The sequence below is a fragment of the Neolamprologus brichardi genome, chromosome 4, assembly GCF_056152115.1.
Source record: "Neolamprologus brichardi isolate AB-2024 chromosome 4, ASM5615211v1, whole genome shotgun sequence".
Taxonomy (NCBI): Eukaryota; Metazoa; Chordata; class Actinopteri; order Cichliformes; family Cichlidae; genus Neolamprologus; species Neolamprologus brichardi.
Genome location: NC_142107.1, coordinates 12,950,648 through 12,967,807, shown reverse-complemented (window position 1 = coordinate 12,967,807; position 17,160 = coordinate 12,950,648). Strand labels below are relative to the sequence as shown.

Genomic DNA, 17,160 nt, shown 5'->3' with positions numbered 1-17,160 from the left:
TCAGCTCACAAAAGTCACAACTTTATTGCACCTTTTCAGTTAGCTATTACGAGGTAAGAGCTACTTTCATTATGAAAGCTCTCTTCTCTGGTCAGAAAAGGTGGTGCAAAATATGGAACCATCAATGCAAACATGTGGACTGTCCATTCACGCCAGTAAATGTTCATCTGCCAGTCTGCCAGTCCACTTCACAGCTGTCCTTTGGAAATGACACTGCCCCTCTTGTACTGTACACATTACAGTGACATAAGGAAGGACTTGCATGAAAAACAAATGTCTCTCTTACACACAACTGAACAAACACACTTGTAGATAAATTCTCAACACCCACCGACTACTCTGAGTATTTAATAGCACAGTAAAGATCTTCTTTAAATTACATATTTATAACATTAAAACCTATGCTTTTTATAGCCAATTCAAGGCAACATCTCTAGAATGAAAAGAAATGCATGGGTAAATCTTTACAGCGTTGTCGGGGTGGGGGAAACACTGGTAGCACAAGATGGACTGTACAATCTACACTGGCAAAGCATTTGTTTATTTAACTTTAGTTTCTCTACACATCTGTGCCCAAACTGGTGCAAGATGATTAGATGGATTCCACACCTGATATATTTTGTATAAAACAGTTGTTTATAGGATGTACAGGATGCAACGAGGCGGCCTAGGTCCAGGGATGACTCCTACATGAAATGGGGTCTGATCAAGGGTGGAGATGGGAATACAGGAGGTTCTGGGTTCCTGAGTCTCAGCCCAGTTTCTAGACGGCGAGCATGACTGTCAGAAAATTGCATAGAGGTATAAGATACAAGGGGACAAGAAGATCTCATCATGTAGTTATCGCATCATAACACAGTGCCAGAAGTATAAAATGTAACCCTTTAATTGCAGTATAGTGGTGAAGGACCCATTGTGGAGGTTTTTTCCTTCTTTACAGAAAACAAAAACATGTTTCCAAACTGAGCTTCTCTGAATGAAGAACTGATGAGATGAGCTACATAGTTGGATAGCTGCACAGTAGAAAATTAACTGCGCCAACGAGAGTTCCTCCAGAAACGCCGACCTCTACGACGCACACAATGATTGCACCGAGCTGTAAGAAAACAATAACTCATGAATAAAAAATAAAACTAACAGCATCCGATGCGTTTCCTCCATATTGATGACATCGCCCGAGCATTCCTTTGTATTATTAATGTATTAACATTAAAGCTGAACTTGGTAAGGAAGGGGAAAATCACGTGTGTAACAAGAACTGCGCAACTACAAACGACCCTGGTTTTGAACCAGTTTAGGCATGCGTAATGAGGAAACGGTGGCTATTTTAAACCTCAATTTTACCAACAATATGCAGGCAAAACTTGGTCCTTAAAAAGAAGCAGTGTGGTACAGACACTAAAGTACAAAATAAAATCCCAACTTATGAGAAAAAAAATAATAATAACATAAAAATATTTAAGAAATCTAAAACAAGAATAATGAATGAGTCCAGCTTTGTTATTTGACATAGAATAATTTCATTTTTTTGTTAAAAAGGTCACTTTCTTTGCTCAGATTGTGTACAGTTTTCAGCGAGGCCAATGAGTCACAGCCTACCTTTCACAATTACAGTAAAGCTTTTTGTATTTCAAGGTAGCACATTTTCAGGGCAATAATCGGGGCTCAAAGGACACAAATCTAGCACGATATTGACGTGATGTTCGTGATGTAAGGATTTTCAATTAAATACTGAATGCATAGAAAACTTTAAGCTGCTCATGGCGGCATCTAAAGGGGAGATAGTGAAATTCAGCTGTCTGCTGAAAACAATATTTCACATTGGTTAGTTTAAAAGTTGTGTTGGCAGACTGCTGATGCAGTAATGTGTACTGCTTTTTGGCACATATCTTATTCTTGAATATGGGGGATTAAACAAACAAAAGACAGAAGAAGGAAGAGAGAGAGAGAGAGAGGGAGAGGGAGAGGGAGAGATTGGGTAAATGAGTTTGGTAAGAAAAGTATTTTCTGTCTCAATTTCAAGTCAGCAAGACTTCAGCAGCAATCTGGACTCTCAGCGTCGGACTCCAAAAACTCTCTTCCCTCCGGGTGTTACAGACCACTTGTTCCGCCTGTCCTGAATCTTCTGGAACATGCTGCTGGCCCCTCTCCACTTCTCTCTTTTATACTGCTTTACTTTCTTCACCTGTTAATAAGTGGAAAAGGGGACAAATTAAAATTAAATAATTGCATATTGTCTCGGAGAAGGATTTTAGTTGTTAATAATCAAAATACCAAACAGGAAAGCAGGGTAAAAACTGCCCATCATAAAGAGAAATAGGGGAGCTGTGTTGTTTAATAACAGAGATTACAACAACACATTTTTAGACAATCTTTCCAGGGAGCAAGAGCAATTAGTGGCACTAAATTTGCCTGTGAAATGACAAATGGAACTTTGACCTCATGCACGTTTTGAGTGAAGACCCATTAGGTGATCACTGTGTGCAAGTTTCACTGAAATCTAACTAATTCTAATGCAGGAGTACAGATTCTTGTGAACTGAACAGACAGACAATGACTTTTTTCATGTTGCATTTCACCCCTCACCTTTCCCCTGTCGAAGTCTTCATCCCACTCGTCGATCACAGTGTCACACCTGGCATCGCGGGCATCTTCAATGGCATCTCTGCTGACAGCAGAGACCTCACCATCCCAACTGAGGACTAGTGAAGACAAGACACAAACACCCTTTAGTGTCTTTAAAAACACATTTTCTTTAAAATTGCATTTAAAAACACAAATACGACTCTGCATCTCACCATTGGCTCCGTAGGCTTTATCCGAAGCGTTCCTGAGCAGCTCTTCTACCACACTACTCGTCTTTTTCCCATCCCAAGCTACGGGTGCAGCGCGGGTCGAGCCATCTGATGTACTTCCATCAGCCGCTGGTGCCACGCTGCGCTTGTAGCCGTCCTTCACTTGGCTGTCCCACACTACCACTGTGGCTGGGAATTGAGAAAAAAAAAAAAAAAAATCACAGAACTGTGATTAAATCTGACATTCTCAAAATGCAATGAGTCACACTCTGCACAAAAGTAGAATAACTGGTCACTCCACAGAAAGGCTGAAAGGCTGCAGAGGTGCAAAGTGATTTTGTCAAATGGCTCCAAACAAAATTTTACATTGACACTCCACGGGTAATCGATGTCATTTTAAGTTCTCGCTCACACACCTGTGCTTTCTTTGTTTATTCTGTCCTTCTCCATCGTTTTCTTTTTGTACGGGGGCTCCGATGCTTCAGTCTCAGCATCAGGGCAATGCTTGCTCTCCTCCCACTGTCGCGTCTCTTCTTTTAGTCTCTTCTTCATTTTTAATTTCTTTTTTACTTTTAACAAATCTCCTTTATCTTTCTGGCTCCCTGTGGGCTTCATCTCAGAACTGCTTCTGGGGAAAAAGCAGATGAGAGATCGAGGTAATGAAAGGCATATAGCAGATCTTTATGAAGATATAAATAATGATAACACATTTAGAAAAGTTCTTGATTCCTAGAGTCAAGCCATTAATGTAGACTTTCTGAGAGAGCTTTACACACAAACTCAACTTCAGGTGAAGAACAAACATAACCAGACTCGAACCAACCTTTCTGTTGTAGAGCGTGCAGACGCTGTATCCTGCAGAGCGTCTCCTGACTGACCCACATTGTCTTTCTTTTTCTTCTTTTTCTTCTTCTTCAACACACAATCCATTTCCTGCTTTTTCTGGTTTGACTCACACTGCGATGGAGTTGTAGCGGATAACTGAGGCTTTTTCTTAGACTCTTCTGCACTGGACTGAGGGGTCAGGCTCCACATGCCACCCTGACACCAGTCCTCCTCCTGGCTTGACGTGTCCAAATGAGACGAGACACACGCCCGCTCCTTCGCTTTTTCTCCGTCTTCGTCCAGCCGCTTTCGCTTCTTCTTTTTCCTCTTGCACCTCTTCTCGCCATCGGACTCTGCTGCAGTGCACTGTGTCTGTGGAGCTGGGGATGTGACTGGCTCTGGGACGCTCTCCACCTCAGAATGCCGCCGCTTCTTCTTCTTCTTTTTGTGTTTGACATTTTGAACGGGTGCAGGGTCGTCAAGGTCTGGTTCTTGAACCACTGAGTTGAGCTTGTTGGAAGACTTGGGACTCTTTGGGCCTGGACAGTGAAGGCCGTTTGTTTTAGGAGGAAGGCTCACGTTTGGCTTTTGCAGTGTGGAGAAAAGGGACTGTTTCTGAGGACTCTGCAGTTTGAAGGATCCAGTTGAATGGGCTAAAGGTGATGAAACTTTACATGAATGGAATGGATCAGCTCTGGAAAAGAAATAAGGATCGTCTTTGTTTTTGGGTGTCAAAATTTGAATGGATACACTCACATTAACCCTTTAAGACCTACCATAGAACCAAGTCCGCCAGAGCTTATATTATATTTTTACATGTTGTAGTGCCATTTTTGGGAGCATTTCAAGTTGCTATACATCAATACAACCATTACAGCCTAAAATTTAATAATATGCATGCATTAAGTGCATAGTAATTACATAAATTGCAAAAAAAGTGCAATAAACTACAAAAAAAACCAAATCGTTTTTGTTTTTTAACATATTTTTCTAGTTAGAGAAATTTAAGAGGCTTATCCCTCAAAACTGTAAATACAAAAAAGTTGCACAAAATAGTTTCCCACCACAGGAAATTTATTTTGAGTGTCTTCATAGTTTTATTTTTGAAATACACCAATTTTTATACACTGCAGGAAAAACGAAAATAAATATTATAATGCAAATTTGCAAAAAAGCAGCATATGCATCAAAATAAACTATTTCCAGCAGTGTAATATGAGTCCTAAGCATCCCAGAAACGACACAGAAAGTCATAAAGTCAAATATAACTTTTAAAAACACCAGTATAACCTCATGAGGCCTTGATGGTAAAAAACTACATTTCCGCAAAATGACGTCACTTCCAGTTTCGGGCAGGTCATGGCGGACATGCAATAGTTCGTGCTGATGGACGTAGGAAGTGTTATGAACAGCTGATCGGATCGGCAAAGCGTGTTTCTGGAATATTATGTTTTTGTTGCTGCAAGCGCTTTTTATGCAGTTTTTGCAAAGCTATATGTGGAAGGAAACTGTGACCTAGGACAAGCTGATGGCATAAGATGTAAATACAACTCCTCCGGTTTCATATGCAAAAAAAATTATTGCGCTAGCTCACGTGGTTGCAGAGCTACCGGGATTTAAAAATAGTTACGCAAAACGGAGCGTGCCCGCTCTGACCGGTTTTAAAGGGTTAAGAGTATACTGACCCCCTAAGTGGCAGAGGACTGTACAACTCAACCATGCCTAGTGTGAGTATTCGCAATACGAAACAGGTTTCCATATACATACCTGTGAGTGGGAGTGGGTGAGGCAAGGGTGAGGGAGTTAAGTTGATTTTGATGCATGGGGTCACTGGACGGCAAACGGGGCAGAACATCAATGCTGTTCGGACTCCGGCTGCGAGCCTGCAGTTATCGACATAAATAAAAACTTGGTGGTCTAAAGAAAATAGCCATGAGTGTGACAAAAATAAGGAAGAGAGTAAATAAAGGAAAAAAAACGGTGATTAAAAGGATGATTGGGGGGGGATGGAGAGAGGAAAACAAAGTGGAAAGGGTATGGCAGAGAAGAATTAGAAATGATTAGGAAAAAAGAACAAACTAAAGGAAAAGAAGACAAACTTTAAACAAGTGCTAACATGTGGTTGATTAGACGGTACACTGGAGAAATAAGACATTACATAAAAGGCATAAAACGTAGCACAACACCACTCTTTAACTTGCCTGAATAAAAAAGACTAATTGAAATCAACGGTGCAATTTGTGACGGCAGGTGTGGCGTTACACGACAGGAAGCAGAATTATTATGAGTTTGTAGTAAGACAGGAAGTGAGGCAACTGCTGTGGATGGGGATGACGTTCACCTTCTTGGCCGACAGGGCAAGCTTCTTGGCAGGTGGAGGTGACATGGTGCTGGTGGCTTCAGATGTGATGTTGCCGAGAGCCGGGGGTTTAATTTTTGCCGTCTTCTGCTCCTCTGTGCTCTGAGAGCGCTCCACGCTCCGTGCTGGAGACGCCAGGCTGCTGGAGCCTTTCCGAGGAGTGGAGGGAGTCTCTCCTACTGGTGCACTTTTGGTACCGACGGAGTCCTGGTCCAGAGAGAGAAAACCACAGGTGGCGGTTATGCTTTTGTGAAGCTGCAGATCTGATCTTCTACATCAAACATGGCTTCTGAAATGTGAGAGAATCCTTCTTTTCATGCTTCCCATGACTGAATCTCTGTAGGAAAGCATGTTTCCCTAAAGAAATGCCACTGCTTATCACAGCACTCAAATATTTTGAGTATTTTTATTACCTGAAGATCAAAATTAAAAAAATCCCTGTCAAGATTTCACCCTTAATGTAACATTTGTATTCATGCTTGTTCACTTTATACCGTACCTTTGACTCAGTGGTGTCAGCAGAGGAGGAGTCAGACAAAGACTTAAATGAGGTAGACGCTGCCATGCCTCTGCCTTCTCCACCTTGTTTTTTATCTCCCTCCGTTCTGCTGACCCCGTTGTTGGAAGGGGTCGGAGTGCTGCTGCGGGATGGCAGCTGGCTCTGCGGAGAGGGCTTCTTCACCTTCTTGAAAGGTTCCTCTATAACTGCGGGTCCACCCGGCAGCTTTGGCAGACCGTTGGAGGAGGATGTCCAGTTGGACAGTCGGGGCTGTGGCTGAGTGCTCACACCGTTCCTGGAAACGGGCAAACCCAAACCACCGTCCATCGACTGGATCTTGCGCAGCTGGGCTGGCTCAAGTTTCTATCAAGAAAACGTGGACTTTTCTTACATTTTTTACCCAGAATGTTAAAAGCTAGAAAGTTTAACACATACATTTACTATTTTACAAAAAGCCAAATATTTCTTATACCTTTTTCACCTGTGGGGAAGAGAGAGGCCCGTTCAAGTTGGACCTCTTTATCTGTTCCGATGGTGCCGTGTTCTTCCCGGAATACAACATCCCCTGCTTGGTGGTCTGCCCATCTGCATTTTTCTTGGTTTCAGGTATCCTTTAACACACAAACACAGACTCTAGTTTGTTGGACTGCACATCCAGGAGGTACAGGCATCTTTTTTGATCTCTTGCATCACTCGCTACCGTCTCACCTCAAGTAGAAAAGCACATAAGCCTGCTGGTTCAAGACCACTTTGATGTTACTTGAGTGCACCATTGAATCATTCATTTGGTACCATTGTCCATTGCTTGCCTGTGAGGATAAAAGAGAGAAGAAACATAAAATAAAGCCATTTTCCCTGTAATGATAACTAAAGCTCTCAAATCTTAATCACTAGTTTAGCTGTGAAAGAGATTTATTTACTTTTAGCTTTTAAAAAGGAACTGAGAGAAACCAATGTGACCCTGACTTTTGGTGGAGATTGATATTTGGCAAAAACTGGCAGCTAACTGTGTAAATGTGTTGTACTGGTATATTCTATGGATACAGCTTGTTATCCAGGTCTGACATGGTAAGCTATTAACAATCCACTCTCTTGTCCACATATAGTCACGTCTGACTCCAAAAAACTGACGTATTAATGGGAAAGTTTCACAACAAGCTTTCACAAACAGTGTAGAAAAGGAACTTTAAATTCAGATAGCTGACACCTAATTTGTCACCTTTCCCGATCGGTGGAAGGATTTTTAAAGCCAATTTTCCTTCACCTTCCTGTCACACACACACTAAAAAGAGTGTTTATCTATACTGTCTTGCCTTCACATAGCAGTAGTAGTGTCCAGCATGACAACTGTAGCCTGAATGCACCAGAACAGCATAGAGGCCGTACATGACAGGATCGCCTGAGCTCTGAGACATGTAAGGGCGGATGTTTAGAAATTCGGGGTAACCAACATCCTGAAAAAGAAGAAGAAAATGACAGAAAGGAGTGAGATATACAGAGGAATGAGGCAGTTTTGCTAAGAATCAGTCAGTGTTGTGAAAATTCTTTAACCTTTGTTATTTTTCCACCGCTGAAGTTTGCAAACCTCTTCAGTGAAAGGGTGAGTACGTTGGATGTTCGATGCACTGTGAAGCGCTTGGTGGCCGGCACTTTCTTTTTGCACCTGAAGAAGACAAAAAATAAAAATGATGACGACACTCTTTAATCTTTTTTAATTTTAAGACCTTTTCCCCCAAAATTTTAAGATTTACACTCACCACTGACTCTGTTAGATACACTTGTTCAACTGCTTAATGTAAACATCTAGTCAGCCATTCACATGGTAACGACTAAATGCATTTAGGTACGTACACATGGTCACAACAACCTGCTGAAGTTGAAACTATGCATCAGAATGGAGAATAAAGGTGATTTAAATTACTTTTAACGTGGTTTGGCCTGTTTGCCATCAACAACCAGTCTGACTATTTCTGAAACTACTGAGCTACTGCAGTTATACTGATCTGCATCACGGATGTGCTACCAACAAATCTGCAGCTGTGTGATGCCATCATGTCAATATGGCCCAAGAGGCACCTTTCTGAATACGTGCCACAAAGAATCAAAGCAGCTCTGAAGCCAAAATGGGGTCCAACCCAGTACTAACAAGGTGTACCTAATAAAGTGTCTGGTGAAAGTATTTTGAATCATTTCTGACTACATGAAAGAGGAACTTACTTGGCACACATGTAGGCATTCTCTCCACTTAAAACATCTGGTTTAACAAACAGTTCCAAGGCTCGCACTATGTTTGCTGCTTGCTAAAACAACACAACAGAAATTACGTTACCAAACTTTCCAAAAACAGAAACATTTCCATGAAAATAAATGTTATACAATAAGGAGATATCGTGCAACATACCCGAATCTCAACGGCGATATCCAGGTAAGGATCGTACGTATCTGAGACACTTTTACAAATAGAGCATTTTACTGAAAGGCAAAAAAACAAAAAACAAGTCTCACTCTTCTGACAGTACTTGTAAGTAAAATCTGTTGAAGCTGCAGCAACCCCAGTTCAATTTCCTGTAAACATGAAACTGTCAGGCACCTCAAACAACCTCATCTGACTATTAGAGCAAACTTTAAGGGGAAATTCCTTTTACATTTTAACTCGTTTCTATTTTTCCATTATAGAACAAGCGAAACTCTTGAACCCACACAAAAGAAATTACACGAGCTGCTCCTTAATCATAATAAATGTCTCTTTTAATAAGATTACATTCAATTTAAATTAGAAGATTTGAGCAGTGGGTTCTTAAGTAAAACGCAGATTGTCAAAATTAATTTAACTATTCAATGTAGTTTTTTTTCTAAAAAATAAATAAATAAAATAATTACACAGGATACCTGCATCTTAAGCCAAGGTAAGATACACATATATGACACCTCTCTGTTTTCCATGCATGACTAAAAAGATTATATTAGCCTAATTTAGTATATTGAGTATTAACCTGCATCAAACCATTAAGACTTAATCTGAGCTGCGTGTTTATTCATCAGTCAATACCTCTTGACCTGAGGTAACCTCCAAAGATCTGGTGAACCAGTGTCGTGGCCTGGGTCTGCCTGTCGAGCCTAAAAACACAAAGACAAAAGTTATTCATGTAATGACTAATGACTAAACAAATATCATAAGAAGCATAAATCCTTACTTCGGATAGCCATTGAGACAGGCTTTCTGCATGGCATCGATGGTGTACCGCAAAAATTCATGGGCGTCCTCTTGACTACCAAAGCGAAAATGTCTTGCAATTTCTGTGGAAGACAAAGAGCCCGTCAGATTTCATGCTTTACCACAGTTACATTTTTCCTCTAGCCTCGCACTTACTGAGACAGGGAGGCTCAGAGAAAGGCGTCTCTCACTTTCCAACTTGTCAATAATGTTCCTTGTATTTGATAAAATGTTGATGAACTGCAATGACCCACAGGTTCATTAAAGAAATAGATCAACCACTGACTACCCAGATTATCTGACTGAGGTCACAGACATTTGTTACACATTACACAGACATTGTTGATTTCTGACAATAAGTGAGAGCAAAGCAAGAAACAGTAGAGGTTCATTAAAAATAAAAAAAAACCTAACAAAAAATTCATTTCTTATTTACAACATGACAGCTTATCACTTATGGCCTGATAGACACCAAAGTAAACCATTAAAGGTCACAAATTGAAGTAATATTTTTATTGTTAAATAACAGAAAAGTTATTGTTTTCCATAATTTTCTACAGAAATGTTTTTATTTATACACAAACACACAGACAAAATGTAAAAACTGAATTTTGCTGTTAATTCAAAGATTTTTTCTATTATTTTTTTATTTTTGTTGTTGTTTTAATTACATGCCAAAGATCAATACTTTGATTTACTACAGCAGCATTTCTTTACAATGCAGAAACATGGAGACTTAAGGAGAGCACATCAGGTTTTTTTAAAAGGTCATTAGGTGATTGACCAATTTGTCTGACCCACTGAGATTTAACTGAACTGGCCCACAACGTAAAATTAGGTTGACATCCCCTCTCTATAGTCTTCATAACAAGAATAACTGATTATAATCATTTAACTATTAAAATATGACACGGCACATGTGCACACTTATAAAGTGAACGGATAGTACAGAGAGTAGTGATCTACAACAATCAGTGAGCCGATTCATCGGCTCTCTCTCTGTACTCAAAGGAAAAACATGCATGTCGAGGTAATTTGTGAGTCAGTTAAACAATGATAAATACCACTCCTTTTATAGGCTGACACTATACTCTTCCTACACTGGCAAACTGGACAGTACAAAACTCTAGCAGTCCTTTGTTTCTTCCTTTAGAAACTAGCACCTCCTGTCCTTTTTGTGTCCAGTCTCTTTAGCTACACTCCAGCCATCCAAGTTGTCATTTTCCCCAGATAGGTTAACAGTCACACTTTTTGGAAACTATTATAGAAACAGGTTAGGTCAGCACATTCATTTCAAACAGTGGGCTGACTGTTTCACTGTAACTACATAAAGGTCCTTTATCAGGAAATACAGTACACCCTGCAGCCAATCAAACTAGAGCTTTCACCCAGACCATGGCATAATGACCCAATAAACATGTTATGGTTACAGAGCGGCGTCTAATCTGCAGTAAGAGTCTCATAGTAGAGATAATGTACCCTACTGTTATTTCCTAATGGAAAACTGGATGAGCTAATAGAATGTGGTCATCAACATATTCCGAGCATAGCACCCCTGCACATTCACAACAATGAGTCACCCGAGAGTGGGGAAAAAGGAATATAATACATCAAGCACTAATGATCTATTCCAGGCACTTCCAGGAGAGGAGAGAGGCAACATCTTGAAGACATTAAAGCTGTGGGCATTAAGACTGGTGTGTCATGTTTTTATTTTGTTTGTGAAACCTCAGCTGGGAGATCTGGTGGCAGTTCAAAAATCGGCAGCAGTAAGCTCTTTTGTTTTTGTGCAGTGATATAGCACTGTATTAATGGGCTTTAGAGTTGGACTAGAAATACCGAGGTTGATATTTCAATGTGGGTATTTAAACTGTTCCAGCATTAGCGGCACATTTTAAGCTACAGAGGAGGCCACTAGCTAAATCAATGTATAAAGAACCTGAACACACATACAGCGCATCTCTGAGCTCTGATGGGGGGGGAGAAAGCAGGTGGCCAGTACATTTTTGTGCTAAAGCCCGCAGTCACAAGGAGACAGAAAGGGCATTGGGAAAGGAGGGAGGCAGAGAAAATGAGGCACAGGAGGTGGAGACATGATTGCAGCAGCACATAAGGAGGAAGCAGCCAGGTAGGGAGGGGACTAGGGCGCAATGAAACTACAGCACAGTAACTCACCGTGTCAGGGCACTACTCACACCTCATCGCTACTGTCTACGTGGGATTCATTCACTAACTGCAGTCTCACTGCTCCACTTCTATACTGCAGTTACTGCCCATTGTTGTCATACGGGACACTGTTGCAACACATTACCCTTGAGAGTAGCCAACCAATAAATGTGACGTCTGAAATAAACCTAGAAGGCATAAACTGCTCAGGCACTGTTAAAGGAGGGCGATCTTACTTTTTAAGTCTCTGATGAAGGAGACGGGCTTAATGGCGTTGCCTGTGTTGGCGAAGGCTTGGATGATATGGTTCTGCATTACACAGATCATACAGAAGCCTGACTGGTGACCTGAACAACAAAGAGGAAGAGGAGTTACACATAACATAAAAGTATAAGCAGGTGTTAGCATTAAACACAAAAACAATACCTTTAACTCAAATTTAAGGGGTTAAAAGGCATTCCACAAACCAGCTGCTGATATTACAATATGTTAATCTTTTATATAGAGTCTGTTTGAATGAGATGATCAAAACGAGTAAAAAAAAACCCCGCTCCAAATAATAAATGTCTTGATGCATGCACAATCATCCAGGTAAGGAAATCCCTGGATGATTGGGAGCTCAAAATAAACTAGCTGAACCAAATGAAGCTACACTTCTTGTTTTTCCTTCCTCAGACACACACACAGGGATATAGGCCAGGTAAAAGTAATTCCCCAAACTGTGTGAGAAACTGTTAGTGTTTTTATTAAAAAAAAAAAAGAAGAAGTAAATGGGATAGTAAATCTACTCACAGACACGGCTGTGCTCCTTTGAGAGTAAGTAGTTGGCAAGTGGCGGCGTGTAGGTGAGACACTGCACTGTGGAATTGAGGAAGCAGGTGTTTCCAAGGTTATGGAGGCCGGCTCCCACCCTGTACACGCGCTCCCACTTAAGGGTGATCTTGTTCCCCGGAAAGAGCATCTTCTGCGGAGCAGGGATCCCATCGCTCTGGCCCCCGACCACATTCTCTAAGACTGAAGAAGGGGTACAGGCAATTTTGTGACATTAGCCGAGGACAGAGCGCCAGAACTGAGCTCTCAGGGTAAGCATCAAAGAACAAAAGGTCAAACATGGAAAATGTCAGGCCATCAAATTCTGCTCAATTTTCAGTTCATTTTGAGAGCTTACCTTGCCTCTTAATTTGAGCAGGCTCTGCAGCTTTCTGTGCTGTAGCACCCTCAGTCCTAGGATTGAGGATCACATACTTGTTCTTTAGGCTGTCGAGCTGATAGGAGAACCCCTTGGTGGCAGGCTCAAACTCTATTTTCTGCAAAAGGACCTTCTTGGCAGAAGAGGCCAATAGCTTGTTGAGGTCACCCTCATCGCCTGTGTCCTTTCGGCCAGGTTTTAAAGCCTCCTTGAGTTTATCCACTATCGGCATTGTTGGAACATCACTGTGGGGACAAACAGATTGGGTATCAGCATCACTTCACAAGACTGCACAAAAAAATAAATAAATAAAAATGTACCATTTCAATGATATCAATGACATGCCATCCTTTTTTTATATCTGCAAAAAAATGCTCACACAAAAGTACTTTGTTTCAGAGTTAAACATGAGCAAAATTAAACCTGCAAATACAAGTTAAATTGCTCTCATAGCTAATAAATTAAGCCCCAGTTTGTTTGCCCTCCAGTGAGTACCTCCCTAGGCACATTTTCTGACATCACCTTACAAGAGAGATAAGGTCTGAGTGCTTCCAGCTGGGTCTTGGCAGCTGTCCCTGCAGTTATGCAAGGCATCAGATGTAACATAGGGTGGGGGAGTGTATGGGATAGGAGAGGGAGAGCATTTATGCTTACACATAAGGTGTGAGCAGCTGTTGTTAACTGCCAAATTACATTTATACAAGTCACATTTTGACCTAATCAAATTTTTTGTCATCCTCTCGACTCCAGTGAGTGCATAATCAGTAAAACTGTAGCTCCTTAAATTTTGTCACAACAGTGAGAGATCTACAGTAACAAGTAATAACAGTAAACCTAAAAGTGTTTTCCATGTACTGTTTCTACACATAAAAAGCAGCTTAATGTACACAAAGACCATTTTAGTGTTGAGAACTGCTGCTTTACACCAGGCAGCTGTAAAGGAGCTCTGATTCAGGCTGCTAAACTAAACAGCTGATGAAGGGTGTTAGTCGATCAAGTTGACTGGCCGGCTGACTGCAGCGGGAAGAAATGAGGAGATCAAAGTTCAAAGGAAAGAGTGACACATTGTTTACACAGCTGATCATTGCAATTAACAGAGAGCAACTCCAAACTACGGGAGCATTAGAGGGTAGGAGAGTAGGTGACCTGCAATCCCTCGAGTAAAACATTCAACTATCAATCGCTGAACCTGTGACTTACTTTTTAAACTTACGAGTAAGCTATTATTACACAGCATAGCAAAGCCATTTTTTGATGGTGAGTGTGTAAAACATTCAATCTTCTCTCAGTTTACCCATACAAATGATACCGTCCCCCCAGATAAAGACAACAAAACATCTAAGGGAAAAAAAAAAACAAACAGAAGCGAAGGCTACATCATAGAGACAATACAGCACTACGACTTACTCATCAGAGTAGGCAGTGACGTCATGAAGAGGGAAGGAGGGCCGAACATGCATTGTATGCACAAGGGCATGCTGACCTTCACGTGCTGCTGATACTGATACAACTAAGAAGCACAGAGCCCACAGGGAGAGGGAGCTAACTGCAGTGATGCAACCGTCCAAACAGGCAGCTCTGCTGATGCGCTGACCAAAACACGGATGTTTAATCCGATTGTGTCACATTACTGATAACACACAGAAACTTTCTGACTGCTGTTTGGGATATGCTGATTGCATAACTAACAAATGATGCTATTTAAGAGACGGGTCATTTTAAGGTGAATGAAGGTTTTCACAAACAGTGATAATCTGGGAATAATTACTTACACCGATGCTTAATTTGAAGAAAAAAGAAAAAAAAAATTGATTAAATCCAAAAATAAAACAAATACAATTCCTCGTCTTGTCAACTCAAGCTTACATCAAGCATAAAATTAGACTGGTAAAGCTTTTTAATGTTAAGAGTACTTCAGATATCTTAAAGCCAACTTTAATAAGTTTCCACTTTGTGGTAATTTATGTTAGCATGGCTTTGTTTTCTGGTCCGCTTTCCATCAATGCCCTTTGCCTTTTTCGTTGTACATGTACCATGACAATAAAGGGCTATTCCATTCAATGAAGGAAGGGATGTACACAGGCAGACAGTCATTAAGCGTAAGGTCTTGTTAAGCCATTTTGCCTATGTAATCAATATGTAGTGCAATGTCAAACTAAACAATACAACTTAAAGCCTATTTACAGGGGTTTAAAAATTATAACCTGGTTGTTTCCTATTTTAAAAGGTAATCCTCACACTGATATGAAAATATTCCATTCAATTTGTAGGAACACAACTGATATTGAACTGAAATATAGATGTTTAGAAAACTGACTCGTAAAGGATAGATTGACTCCATATTGCACAGTGAAAGTTTGGAGAACCTCAGTTTGATCCTGAGATAAGACAAAGTTCCTTCTGGGATTGCATCACGAAGGGCATCCTGTGTAAACATGCAGCGCGATCCTTTCCAAATAAGTGAGCAACTGAAACTAGGTTTTACTTTTGTAGGATAGATTACAGCTGAATTAGTTTATTAAGTGCTTTTATGGACAGTCAATAGCAGACTATGTTAGCTACTAATATTTAAACAAAGAATTAAAAAAAAAAAAAAAAAAAAACACACAAAAATGTAGAGACAGTGGGATTACTTTTAAGTACCCTCCAGTGAATACTTGCATTACCCAATACTCACTCTTTATTTGCATTTCATAAACTATGTATACATAGATCGTGCACATATCCTGCTGGATGCAGGTGACTTCAAGGGCTACCAAAAATGTTGAATTATGACACAAAACAAACTATGAGAACATTTAAAAAATGATACTTTTTGAATATATAGAGGCAATATATCATTAAAAAAGGGCATTTATTTACAAGGGGTCACCACAGCCGGTAGCTTTACATGTTTTATTTATTTATTGTTAATGCCAAATACCCCTAAAGCTTCGTGTCTCCTCCCGGGACTGAGCAGGGGAACTTTCTCTTGTTGAGCCACAGAAGCTTTGGATAATTAACATTACTTAATCCCTGAAATAATTCATTCTCAACTACTACTCAAACGACAGAGGAAAAACAAATCCATAAACTATTAAAACGAAACACCAGAATATGAAAACATGCATTCAGCCCTCACCTTCTCCCATATCTGTTCTAAGTCACCCACCACCACTAGAGGAGCATTGGGTCAAACCCACTGCAACACCACATGGCGCTTCCCACAGGCAAGAATTGCTCTAAAAAATCTGCCATCCTATATGTTTTTAAAACTGAGGGTTCAGATCACTGTTAAAGAACTTGAAGTACCACATGCTGCAAAGGTTTGTCTAATGACACCAAAAAAACAAAACTGGACTACTCCAGGTTTAATATATAGATCTACAAAAAGCTACTCACTCGCTTCAACAGACTCCCACAAGCACACACTCAAAGTGAGATTTCACTTCTTAAATCCCACAGCTTATTGTTTTGATCTGCTTATAAATCTACCTGGACGCATAATTTAAGCTATTTTGAGGACTTGTTTTTTTCTAAATGTCGTTAAGAGCTCCATAAAGTAGCCGGTGTAGCTGCTCACCTACTGGTCCCACCACTATGGGCCAATCACCAAAGCTTGAATGCTAGTTTGCTTATCTACAGCCGCAGCTAATCTCGACCTGAACGGTTTAAATTTTAAACAGAAAGCGTCGCTAAATATCGCAACTGCTCGATATTTAATCGTTTATCTGCCCCTGCTGTCGACTGCTTCGTGTTCTGCTATTTAATCGTTTAACAGTGGAGCAACGCGGTTAGCAGGCAAGCTAACTTAACGTGGCGAAAGCCAGCCTCCCTCAGTGCTGCAATGTGGTTAGCATCCCAGCACCCAGGTAGCTAACAAACCTCCCTAACCGCCACATCTCGCCTCTTAGCCCAACGACAGCACCACGTAAACAAGCAGTGAACAGATATTACACGAATACGCCTTTCCGTTCACTTACCTTTCATTCAACGGGACAAAATAATTTAAACTAGAAGACTCTGCTTCCTCAGATGAAGCTCTTCAATCTAGTATTTTCGCCCATGCTGCATTATGAGAGGGCGATAGAAAAAAAATGACTGACAGGAATCACGGACCAATCAGAGCACAGG

The 17,160-nt window shown here is 40.6% G+C and overlaps 1 protein-coding gene across 2 annotated transcripts; it reads right to left on the bottom strand.

The window, feature by feature from the left end:
• usp36 (ubiquitin specific peptidase 36) lies at positions 1 to 17,135 on the bottom strand. 2 transcript variants are annotated; one of them, XM_006791398.2, is made up of 20 exons: positions 17,010 to 17,135; positions 13,027 to 13,292; positions 12,651 to 12,872; positions 12,095 to 12,205; positions 9,673 to 9,775; positions 9,528 to 9,595; positions 8,880 to 8,950; positions 8,696 to 8,778; positions 8,030 to 8,141; positions 7,792 to 7,932; positions 7,187 to 7,287; positions 6,951 to 7,089; positions 6,479 to 6,841; positions 5,962 to 6,186; positions 5,388 to 5,503; positions 3,619 to 4,314; positions 3,212 to 3,423; positions 2,799 to 2,984; positions 2,587 to 2,702; positions 1 to 2,185 (listed from the first exon to the last, which is right to left on the bottom strand). In XM_006791398.2, the coding sequence occupies exons 2-20, from the start codon at positions 13,277 to 13,279 to the stop codon at positions 2,054 to 2,056; spliced, it is 3,450 nt and encodes a 1,149-aa protein (XP_006791461.2). In that variant the 5' UTR covers positions 13,280 to 13,292; positions 17,010 to 17,135; the 3' UTR covers positions 1 to 2,053. The 2 variants fall into 2 exon arrangements, with proteins under 2 accessions (XP_006791461.2, XP_006791462.2); XM_006791399.2 differs by having other exon boundaries at positions 3,212 to 3,420.
• Positions 17,136 to 17,160: the final 25 nt, after the last annotated feature.

What these genes read in the sequence shown, in the direction of transcription:
- usp36 (XM_006791398.2), bottom strand. Translation starts at nt 13,279, where the DNA reads ATGCCGATAGTGGATAAACTCAAGGAGGCTTTAAAACCTGGCCGAAAG. An exon ending in TGTCTCAATGGCTATCCGAA is followed by an intron (nt 9,596 to 9,672) that starts GTAAGGATTTAT and finishes TTGTGTTTTTAG; the next exon opens with GCTCGACAGGCAGACCCAGG. An exon ending in AATAAACAAAGAAAGCACAG is followed by an intron (nt 2,985 to 3,211) that starts GTGTGTGAGCGA and finishes CTCAATTCCCAG; the next exon opens with CCACAGTGGTAGTGTGGGAC.